At 45.5% G+C, this 12,368-nt stretch overlaps 1 protein-coding gene across 1 annotated transcript in view; it reads right to left on the bottom strand.

The window, feature by feature from the left end:
* LOC147705955 (bactericidal permeability-increasing protein-like) overlaps positions 1-11,544 on the bottom strand; it is a 168,549-nt gene extending 157,005 nt beyond the window's left edge. The window contains exons 1-2 of the mRNA XM_086929580.1: positions 11,457-11,544; positions 7,750-7,845 (exon numbers count right to left, since the gene is read on the bottom strand). Coding sequence (XP_086785706.1) covers positions 7,750-7,845; positions 11,457-11,544 — 184 coding nt within the window. The remainder of the gene's footprint in view (positions 1-7,749; positions 7,846-11,456) is intronic.
* Positions 11,545-12,368: the final 824 nt, after the last annotated feature.

Below are 12,368 nucleotides of genomic sequence, written 5' to 3'. Positions count from 1 at the left end.
TAATTACGGCAGGCTGTAAAATTATAGTTTGGGATAATAGAAATAACACAAATTACCAGAAGGTGAACGACTGTTGTTCCCTGCACTTCTGGTTTTTGAGCTTTTTTTTAGGATGATATGCATTGTCGTGACCCAAATTGGTGAAAGTATACATTTTGACCTGCATATCACAAAATGGAGGTAAAACAAAAGTTGCAGCAAACGTGGGGGCATATTTACAATATAAGTGGCGGAGCTCGACATTAAGCCAAGAAGGCTAACGCCATGCTCCGTCACTTCAGAAACGCAGGGTTGCTCCGTATGTGTGCTGCTTGTGCCACTCAGCCCCACCTGTTATTCGAACATTCAGCACTGGGCGCTGAATGTTTGACGCTCTAAATGGGTTAAGAATACATTAAATGAAAACGGTATTTAAAACATTCTGTTTAAGAATTATTCGAGATCATCAATTCAAGACTCTGCAGAACAGAGCAGGCTATCAGGGGCCCCCTGAAAGGCTGGGGCCCTGGGCCAGAATCCACTTTACCCAAGCCTTAAAATGTCTCTGCTCTGGAATTCCACCAAGATGTGAGAAATTTACTCTGTGTGTATTCCATGGGAGAACTGGACTAGCTCCAGTGGTTCTGTGGTGTTGCAGCTGAGGAGCATGCCTTGGCCTCTATTTGGCCACATATGGTTGTGTTGACACATGATTCCCTGTGTCAGACCTGTGTCATGAAGCTCCCTAGCATGGATAGGGGTTGGTTCTGTCCATACACGAAAACTCTGACTTTGTCTTTGGCTAATGTGGGTGGCTTTGGCTTAATTGTGTATATCTCTGCTGACATTATGTCAATGGAGTCTCCGGTATCTATGGTGGGGCTGGGTAGTTGCCAACTTGTAGGTGTCATTAGGGTAGAGGTCATTGGGTTGCAGTGGCATTGCCAAAGGTGACCGCCAAGTGCGCCTTGTATTCAGTGATATCATCATCCATGTCCTCCGCCTCACCTCCTGTGTCCTGATTGCTTTGACAGTCTCTTTTGTCTTCTTTTTTTTGAGGACTTGCACACTTTAGCTAATTGATTGTTCTTGCCACATGCTGCTCACTGCTTTCCTTTAGCTAAAGAGCCTGTCGGCCTCTGGGTGGGTCCACCACTGTACTTGCACCTTCTTGTTGCTTCCAATGCTGTCTTTGGCTTGGGCAAAGAACAGCCTTGTAATATAGGCCCTCTATTTCTTCCTGCTCATTGTTGAACCCACAGGTGCTGACCAATTCTCTCCAGCGGCTGTAAAAACTGTTTACTAATTCTTACACGTCTTCGCAGGCTTGTCAAATATAAAACTCTCGTAGTATTGACTGGCCATGGCAGTTTTTATACTTTTATGTCAAACTGGTTTACAATATTCAACCCCAAAAGCCAATGTTCAACCTTGTATCCAGGGAGATGGGCTTATTCTGTCAACGCTTGGTAGCTGAGATGGCCAAAGGATACTAGCTGCTCAGTGCCAGTAATTTTCTCAGGCTAGGTGGGTCCCTTGTTTGCACACTAATGCGGATGGAAAAATCAGGTTCAGCAAAGAGGATGCACTTGGCCTCACCTCAGCACTCTTATCAATGGATAAAAGGATAATCAAAACAAAGCTGCAAATCCACAGGACATTCAAGTGTTTTGGCAGGTTCCTAATCCCAGCAATAAATAAGGACTTTGACCGTCATGGACTTGTGAAACCACGCAACAGCTTGGCACTAAATAGGAATGGTTTAAAAAATAGTGTTTGCATGTCACAGGAGATAAGCACCTATGCAGACGATTACTAATACAAGAGCTAACAGTAGGTTTGGACAAAATATGAAGTTAGGTTGTCTCAGCAGGCATGAAGCTGACCAGCATGTGATCACGGATCCATTTTGCAACTCCTGAAGCTTTACCCCTCTGTGTATGTTTTAGTTATCGTATTTGAACCCCAGTAAACTAGGGAATCTAAGATGGTTCACTTAAGTCTTGAAATACTTTGGCATCCTTCCAAGCACAGAGGAATAATAATTGGTATGATTCACTATCAGTGGGTACTTCAGGAAAGTCTATAGAAAGAAAAAGGATTCCAGTATTCTGGATATGCTTGTATACTGTCCTTATCTTAAACAGCTGCCTTTCTGAAATAAATATGTTGTACTACCAATCTTGCTTTGACAGATTCTTGTCAGTCCAATTTTACAAATTTGGCTGTTGATGACTTGCAATGTAATATAAACATTTGAATCACATTTTGAGTGTGATGCTAACACACTTCCGTAGTGACTACACCCTTGGATAAAACTCTGGTCAGTGTTTCTACACCTGATAATAGAGTGCTTCTCCTTATCTTGAGATTCATATAATAGGGATATACCATACAGTTATGTGTTCAATAATGAAACATTGGGATGAGAGAATGATTTACATTAAACATTTTATTTGTTTCATTATGGCGTAGTAATCGTTTCTGCTCTGAGTGTATGTTAAAAGTAGATGAAAAAAGAAAAGAATCTCAACACAAGTTTGACTACTAAAACACAATCAATCTTGTCTTCAGTATTACAACAAGATGTGGCCGAACACCATATTTATTGTGCAATAGACATAGGAGGTAGTCCTTGAATGGTGTGAGATTGGTAGGCAGTCCTGCCCTGAACCTTTTGATTATGTGTCCATAAAATTAATTCATTTTTGAAGATTGGATGACTTCTCCAAAGGAAATTGCCAACGCATTTTGGCCCCACTTTAATTTAGGCCTCTTCAGGACTTGGGAAGATTGAAGTACCTTAGAAACCGGTATAATCCTTCTGCAACCAGTGAGTGTGCCTCACGCTGGCTGAGCCGGAGGTGCTGTCACAGGTAATGCATGTCCACTCCAAATCCTGCACTTAATTGGGGAGTTGAGTGCAAGGCTGTGACAAAATGTTTAGTCTGCTTGAACCGCCAGTCTGCGTGTTTATGGCTTCGTGCTGCTTCGTGCGTCAGTGTGTTCTCATCAGCTGTGCCAGATTAATTGTGTTCCAGTCCTCGTCGGCTGCTCAGACAAAATTTAAAACACCGCACAAAAAAACCCTGAACCAATTTAGAGAATTAGAGTAACTGTCAATAAATAAAATGATATAAAAATTACAAGAATCTAATCAGTAGTACCAGAGATATACAATTTTAAAGTCTTAGGTAAGCATAGCACATAAAATCACAAATGCCACTCATGGTCATCTGGTTGTGCAAGACTGGTAAAAGTTACAAGTTCATGCCGACTGTGAAGGAGCATGGGCCAGATACATGGACCAGGTTAGTCCAGCTGAACAACTTAAAGCCTGGCACGAAGTGTCCAAAACTTCAGAATTTCTCTTTCTCTTGTAGACAAGTGCACTCTGATGCTAGCCAAGTGTCCATGACCTTGAGAGGCACCGCTTGGGGATCAGGGACTCACTCTAGCAGAGGCTAACAGGTTGTATGCAGGTCCAGGCAAGTAATATTGCAGCAGGACAAATGGGCAGATGCAGGGAGGTCACTGGAGTTTGCTGTGTCCCTGTAGCTCAGAATAGGAGGTCAGTCACCTCTCCCTTGGTGTCAAACAGGTAGCCTGGGATGAAGGGAGCTGGTCCAGTCTTCCTTCTCAGAGTGCCGGGCAATCCTCTGGCAGCAGGGCATCCCTCTGGGTGCCAAGGCCGGCCTCATGTAGCAGGGCAATTCTCTTTCGAATAAGGCAAGTCTCAAGCAGTAAGGCAGTCCTCTGGTAGAAGCAAAGTCTTCTGGGGAGCAAGGCCTTAAGCAGCAGAACAGTGAATGGGGAACAAACTAGGGCTTAAGCAGCAGGGCAGTCCTCTGGGGACAAGGCAGTCCTTCTGTAATATCCTGCGGTCCAGGAGTGCACTGAAAAGTGGCTCAGGAGGTCCAATAATAATACCTGGTGCTAGCCTTTGAAGAGGGGGGAATTCCTTATACTACCGCCCATATCTGGTTCTGGAAAGCTCTTCCCTTCCTCTGTCGAGGCTCCAAGAAGTCTGGGATGACAAAACATTAGTGTAAGGTTCCTTTCTGTGTACTGGAGGCATGCCCTTTGAAATGTAACTGGGGCAGGGAAGACCCCCCTCTGCCCCCAACTATCCTACCAGGATGGCCCATCCTGTCTGTACCTAAGCCCTATTGTCTCACTGTCTGTGAGGAATGCTCCTTCTTAATGGGGGAGCCAATAACAGGCAGAGGCAGCTGGAAACTTCCAAAAGGCCTTAGAAACTTTTAGGCAGGAAACTGCCATCTTTCTAAAAGTGGCATTTTCCAAACTTTAATATATAATATGACTTTACCATTAAAGAGAATTTTAAATTACAATTATTTGAGCCCAAGCTTGACATCCCTGTCAGAAAAGAACCATTACATTGCAGTCATTACAATTCGATACCATTACAGCATGGTTGTAACAAAGCAAACATTGTTACTGACCATCACAAAGCAATTTTTTACCACGTGTAAGCCTTTATAATGCATGCTTTTGCAACAGATTTTGCTGTAAAGGTAGGAATGTTAAATGAATATGCATTTCAATTGAAAGTATTAGGTAAGTATGGGTAATTTCAGGGTTTAGGCTGGGTATGCGTTTTAGGGTGGCATGGGTATAGGGTGGATATGGGTTTTGGGGTGGCATGGGTAATTTCAGAGTTTAGGGTGGGTATGGGCTTTGGGGTGGCATTTGCAATTTTAGGGTTTAGGGTGGGTATGGGTTGTGGGGTGCCATGTGTAATTCTAGTGTTTAAGGTGGATATGGGATTTGGGGTGGCATGGGTAATTTTATGGTTTAGGGTGGCCATGGGGTTTGGGCTGGCATGGGTAAATTTAAAGCTTAGGGTGGGTTTGGGTTTTGGGGTGGCATGGTAATGTTAGGGTTTAGGGTGAGTATGGATTTTGGGGTGGTATAATCAATATTAGGGTTTTGGGTGGGTTGGGGTTTTGGGGTGGCATGGGTAATTTTAGGGTTTAGGGTGGGTATCGGTTTTGGATGGCATGGATAATTTTCTGGTTTAGGGTGGGTGGGGATTTTGGGGTGGCAATCGTATTTTTGGGTTTAGGGTGGTTGGGGTTGTAGAGGGACAAGGGTAATTTTCGGGTTTAGGGTAAAATTAAATGAAAGTGTTTTTTTATAAAGCGCGATAGCTACCCTGAGGCGTCCAAGCTCTGCGGACTGGCGTGTGTGATTAAAAGGTGCAACTGAATTCATTTATTGAATAATACCTTTTTTAGCTTTTTACAAAAAGATAGCAGGTTGGGCTCTGATCGGAGGTGAAGAGGGAGGTAATTCCACAATCCCGCTGAATTAAAGAAGAACGTTCAGCCCCCGCACCTGGCTGTCCGAATCTTGGGTACTGTGACACGGAAGGCATGGGCAGATCTAAGCTGCCTGCTTGGGTAGTAGGGGGAAATCAGAGAGTGATTTATGATGCCCCCCTTTCTCCAGAAGTCACAGTGTGCAATACACATGCTCTTAAATTCGATTCTTTTCCTAATTGGGAGCCAGTGGAGATCTCTTAGTTCTGATTTTATGGGGAGGCGACAAGGAAGCTGGAGGAAGGTTCGTGCAGCACAGTTCTGGGTGACTTGAAGCTTGTTTAGGGTTGCTTGGGGGGCCCCCAAATAGAGTGCATTTCCAAAGTCCAAGCGGGAGAGGATAAGGCCCTGAATCATGATCTGTCTTGCCTTGAATGGAAGGAGGGGAGGATTTTACGAATGAGCCTGAGTTTACCAAAGCAGGTAGCTGAGAGTTTGACTGCTTGGAAGTTGAAGTTCAGTGACTTGTCTAGTCAGATTCCCAGGCTCTTAATTGTATCCTTGGCTATAGGGGCAGGTCCAAGACAAGGCGGCCACATTGAGCCAATAGAGTGGTGTGAGGAGTTGCCTAGCACCATCAGCTCAGTCTTGTCTCCATTCCGTTTGAGACAAGACAAAGTCATCCATGAGAAAACTGCGTCTAAACAGCTCCTCATATCATTGGGGCTAGATTGAAGGTTGTTCAGAGCCACCATTAGCTGAGTATCATCTGCGTAGAAGATGATTTTTAGTCCAAATGGGCGAACAATCTCAGCCAGGGGGCTCATATACACATTGAAAGTGTAGGGCTCAGGGAGGAGCCCTGTGACACACCGCAGGTGAGTGGTTTTCTGGGGGAGGTGATTTCGCCCTCGAAGACCTGAAAGGAGCAGTCCGACAGAAAGGACTCGAACCATTTAATAGCTTTTGTTGATATTCCTAGATTGATAAGCCTGTGCAGCAGGATGTTATGGTTTACGGTTTCAAAGGCGGCACTGAGGTCCAGGAGTATAATGGCCACAGTGCCTCCTCGATCCGTAATCAACCTGACTTCCTCTGTCACGGCGAGGAGAGCGGTCTCAGTGATTTGTTTCGAGAAACTCTGTCAAGGTGTTGTTAACATGTTTCTCAGTGATTTTGCTTAGCCAGGGCAATAAGGAAATGGGTCGGTAGTTTCAGTTTTTTTAAAAATCTAGTTTAAGGAAGGCTTTGACCATTGCCCATTTCCAACGGGGGGGACGATGCCTGTGGCAAGAGAGGCTTGATCAGATCCACGATGGTGGAGAGAATAGGTGTGGAGACAGTCCGCAGGGAGTGCAGGTATGCTGGGTTGTTAGGGGAGCCAGATTTGACCTGGGCTATGATGGATTGTAAGATAGTGGAGTCCAACGGGGGAAGGGTTTCCAGGGAGACTAAAGGTTGGAACCCTGGCTCAGTGGGCTCACCTTGTGAAGAGGGTGGTTGAGCGTGGGGGAAGAAGGAGTAGATGGTGTGAATTTTGTCATAGAAGAACTCAGCCTGGGGGTTTTTCTGGGAGTTTGAAAAGGGTTTTTGCGATTTGGTATATTTCTTTAGGCCTTGAGGCTGCTTCACTGATTTTATTTTCAAAGAAGATGGCTTGTGCGCTTCTAATTTTATTTTTGTACGTTTTTATGGCAATTCGGTATGCGTTTTTTTGGGAGGATGAGTAGTCTAAACGCCATTTTCTTTCCAGTTTTTTATATTGGCGTTTCATATCTCGTAGATCCTGGGAGTACCAGGGGGCCGTCCTGGGGCTGCGTTTGGATTCAATGTGGTTTATTGGCAGTATTGAATCTAATGATTGTGTTATCCATCTATTATAATTCTCATTACTTAGAATGGGGTCGGGTTGCAGGGAGGTCTAGAGGATTCAAGGGTTGTTGCCCACTGTGTGCGGATAAGTTTTAACCAGTTGCGATCCCTCCGGTAACTGTCGGTGGAGACGAATGCGGAGTAGGGGTTACCGAGGAAATGGGGATCAAGAGATGGTCTGTCTACAGAAGGGGGGAGGGCGTGCCAACTAGGAGATCCGTACAGTTACTAAAGATGGGGTCAAGAAGGTGACCCTTAGAGTGAGTAGGTTTCAATACTAGTTGTAGGAGTTGTATTGCCTCAAGACTGGTTGTTAATTCTACGGCTGCATGGTCCGTTGGGTCATCAAAATGAATATTGAAATCCCCTAGAAGGGTGAAGTTAGGTAGGCTGCAGGCTCTGTTAGCTATAGAGGGGGGCAGACAATCGAGGAATTAGCCTATGGTCCCAGGTGGGCGGTATATGAGCGTTCCTGAGAATGTGCAGGTGGGGGAGAAATCTAGGGAGGAGAGGCTTTCGCAGTTGGATATTGGGTTGGGGGAGCTGCGGCAGTCATAACATTCTTTATAGATGATAGCTAAGCCACCACCTCTTCCAGTTAAGCGGTCCTTACCTAGGATTTGGTATCCACTTGGTAGGGCTTGAATGATGTCAGGGTCAGACTGGAGCCAGGTTTCTGTGAGGAACAGCTCATCGGGTTTAAGTTCATCTAAGATTAACAAGATCTCAAGGGAATGTTTGGGGAGTGATCTACAGTTTACAAGAAACATGTGGTGCTGTATGGTTGTAATTTGGGGGTCAGGGTGGGGCTGGTAACCACAGTGTGGGCAGGTAAAGCTTTTTTCAACTGGGTTCCATGAGGAAAGGCAAGGGGCGGGCATCTTTCATCTGAGTTTTAATAGGGAACTGGGACTGTAATTTCTGGCTCGGGAAGGGGGACGACCAGGGGTCATGGCCCCTGGACCCGGCCGGGTGCGGCCGGGCGCAGACAGGCTTGCCTTTGGCACGCCCACTGCGCGTAGCGTGTGACTTAGGGCTTTTATGGGATGCAGTAGGTGGCTCAGTATGCTCCTCCCTCCTCCCCTCTAGCCCGGAAGTGTTGACTGTGCCGCGCCTCCCTCCACAACAATCGGGATAAGTCTTACTGGCGGTAAATCTTGCTTTCTTCAATTGCAATTATTTTAAAATATTACGGCGATTTTAAAAACAGTGAGGGTGGTTAGCGTCAGTACCGTGATTGGGTCAGCTTTCAGTGACAGCGCGCTAGGGGTTTTGGGGTGGCTGGGTATCTAAAGCAATCCACATTTTCAAATGATATTACTTGCATAGAGACATTGCCAGGCTCTATAAAGGCTTTTTAATATGCTGATGATATTTAATTGGCGATTACTAGACCAACTTCCATCTCTATGGTTATGTCACTAATACACTCCTCCTCCCAGTTCTCAGGCTATAGAAACAAATGGAAGCACTGCCCATGACCTGGTATATCACTAAGACAAGTATAGAATATAATCCAATTAAATGGAACCCCGAGAGACTAAAGTACTTGAGAATCAGTATGAATATAGTACTAAAAGGCATGTTGGAAGAAACACCCTTTAATATGCGATGCAAGCCTCAGTTCTCTTACAATGCACCCAGCCTAATTTATCAATGTGGGGAATACAGAGACACCTCACTATGACTACCTTAAGTATGCTTCCACTGCTGATAAAAAATGATATAATGACAATGATTGACTCAGACAGCAAAATAATATTATGGGGCGTGGTTGGGTCTAAGCTAAAACCTGGATCTCTTAGGGTGAATACTTCTTCAAGGGGCTTAGGTCTTCCACAAATGAAGCTCTACTACTATGCACACCACAGAATCCAACTGGCCTGTTTACTACCAAAACTCAGCATAAACCTACATGGGTCACATTGTGGGGATTCTCCTCTGATCCCTAGACTGGATGATCAGAATGTATATGGACCACACTCATGTGACCATCAAGTCCGGCACCACCACACTCAGCAACGCCTCACCCCAACAGATCCTACTCAAGTGGACTCTGCTCACCACAGACGACACTCTCAAGACCACAAAGAGCATACACTTTGGAGCCCCCATGGCTCCACCACATATTCCATAGAGCAGCCATGACCCCCAAGCTTTGCCGTACCACCTTCCCCGATGACTGAATGCACGCCGAGACCAATCCTCTGCAAAATAAAACCATCCACCAACCTAACGGACCTAACGAACGTCAGACCCATCTCCCTGCTCCCCTTCCCAGCCAAGGTCATCGAGAAGACCATCAATGCCCAACTCTCTGAATTAATCGAAGCAAACCACGTCCTGAAAATCTCCCAATCCGGCTTCAGAAGCAACCTCAGCATTGAGACCACACTTCTCACTGCCACCATTGACATCTGCGCCCTCCTAAACCAGGGCGAAACTGAAGCCCTCATCCTTCTGGACCTTTCAACCACCTTCAACACCGTCTCCAACCTCACCCTAATCATGAAACTCTACGACACCGGCATCCGAAAAAAAGGCCCTGGAATAGATCCACTCCTTCCTCAGCGGTTGAAATGAATGAGTCAGTCTACCTCCGTTCCTCTTCAAACCCACAGAGATCAGCTGCATAGTGCTCCAAGCCTCCTCTCTGAGCTCTACCCTCTTCAACATTTACACGGCCCCTCTCGCAGCATCATCAGGAACTACAGACTCAATATCATCTCCTACACTGACGACACCCAACTGATCCTCTCCCTCACCAATGAACCCACAACCGCCAGAATCAACTTCCACAGCGGGATGAAGGCTGTTGCCTTCCTAGATGAAAAACAGTTGGCTCAAACTCAACTCGGATAAGACCGAAGTCCTCATCCTGGGACCCACATCCTCACTTGGGATGACTCCTGGTGGCCTTCCGCTTTGGAAACCGTACCCAGCCCCATGGACCAAGCACAAAACCTCTGCATCATACTGGTCTTCTCGCTCACAGTTAACTGTCATATCAATGCTGCATCCTCATCCTGCTTCCACACGCTTCGCCTGCTCCACATGACATTCAGATGGATCCCCACCAAATCCAGAAAAACGGTCACCCACCCCCTCACCAGCAGCAGGCTTGACTATGGCAAGGCATTTTCTGCTGCCAGTACCCAGAAACTCCTCAAAAAACTACAGAACATTCAAAATGCCATAGCCAGACTGGTCCTAGACATCCCCAGCCATATCACCGAACACCTCTGAGAACTCCACTGGCTCCCAGTCAACAAAAGAATCTGTTTCAAGCTCCTCATGCTTGCCTACAAAGCCCTCCACGATGCAGGACCAGCATACCTGAAGCACCTCCTCACATTCCCCGTACCCATCAGATACCTCCGCTCCGCCCTTCTGGCCCGGGCCACCCTCCCTCGGATCCACAAGGCTAGAACCAGAGGAAGATCCTTCTCCTACCTTACCTCAAAGACCTAGAACACCATGCCTCTCCCCCTCAGACAATTCATTCCACTTACCCAATTCAGAAAGGATCTCAAGACTTGGCTCTTCGATTGAACACCAACGCTCAGACGGATCAGCAGCCAACCACCCCTTCCATGCCTTGAGACCCTCATGGGTGAGTAGCCACTCTTTACAAACCCTGATTGATTGATTGCGACCACTAATTCTGCCCGATCATGGATTTTATGGTATCTGTGTGAAATCAACGTCACAAACTTAATAAAACATTTGTGCATGCCACAGCCCTGATATCAGCTGCAATTTTAATTCATAATACAGCTCTGATTGGACGGGAAAGACAGATAAAGGATATTCTGAATATGGGCCGATTACTTTCCAATTGGAGGGTTTAAAATTTTGCAAGACGTATGAAGGGAAGATGGCATGGCAGAGAACAAACATGTGGCATCATTTAAATCTTAGCAGCCGTATTGGGAGACGCATGAAATACAGGTTTATGTTCAGGGACATGAGTGATTTGTTTTGGGGTATTTATAGCCCATGAGTGCTCAGCTTGGCAGTGCTGGTAGATCATCATCAAGGAACCCAACTCTGAAGCAGACAACCTATGAAAAAGTACTTTGTGCAGCCAGAAGGAAATTTCTATACTTCAAAATCCTGTATCTATGGCACTGGTTGCCCAAGCACCTGCACAGAGCCGGTTTATCGCCTAATGATGCCTGGCGGAGATGCTGCTATTCACACTGGAATATACACTATATCTCCTGGAACTGTGAGGAGCTACAACCACATTAACAGGTGAGGGGTCATAATCTTTACTCTGCCCAACCTACTTCTTCTGCACACTTGTCATTGACTCACATGTCCCTTCAATTACGGATTTTAATTCTTTCTCACATATTTGGCTGGCAACTTCATTGGAGCTGCCAAGATCTGCATTCCTCGACATTGGAGTCAAGTTACATTGCCTATAAAGTATAAATGGTTAACAGAACAAGCCAGGACAGCTTATAATGAACATGCTATTTATAATATGAATGAAAACATATCTGAATTGAAACTCATGGAACGGATCAAGACTAATTAATAAAGATTAAAACTGAGACGGCAACAGGGTCCTGCTTGACTGTGATTAATATATTTGCCATTCCATAGATCCCTTTCTTGCTCGCACTTTTTCCATAGAAGAACTTATGTTAGCCTACTGTACTTTGTTAAGCCCCCTTCTAGGAGTTTGAAGATTCTGGGGCAGACACACAAGAAAGTGCCACAGCGTGGCACCGCAAGCCCTTTGGCTGCGCCATGCTGTGGCACTTCTGAAGCACAGGATGCAACATATTTACAGGAATATGTTGCATCTCAGTGCTTACCCCTGCTCTAGCGCACAAACTGCAGTCATGCGCTGGCGCAGGCACCCTTGCACCATCGTGCAAGGATGCCTACATCATGGGGAGATTGTTTTTGCGCATGAAGCTGTGCTTTAAATGTGTAAAAATAAGTGCAGGTACTCATTAAAATGAACTAGAGCTGTAGTGAGGGGGCGGGGCTAAAGGCAAGACATGATGATACTTAACAACATTTATTAGTTGCAGCACTTACTAAAACATGGGAAATGTGTTCAAAAAAACAAAGTAAGTTAACTTGTTATACAAAATGAAAGAGAAATGCTATACTATGTTTAACATTTCCTTTTTTTGCAATGGTTACACCTTCTTAATGCCATACGGTTAATTGCTGTTTTTGGCACTGTACTATATATTTATCAGCACATGA

The sequence above is a fragment of the Lissotriton vulgaris genome, chromosome 7, assembly GCF_964263255.1.
Source record: "Lissotriton vulgaris chromosome 7, aLisVul1.2, whole genome shotgun sequence".
Taxonomy (NCBI): Eukaryota; Metazoa; Chordata; class Amphibia; order Caudata; family Salamandridae; genus Lissotriton; species Lissotriton vulgaris.
Note: the sequence above shows the minus strand (reverse complement) of the source record. Positions and strands in the feature narration are given on the sequence as shown.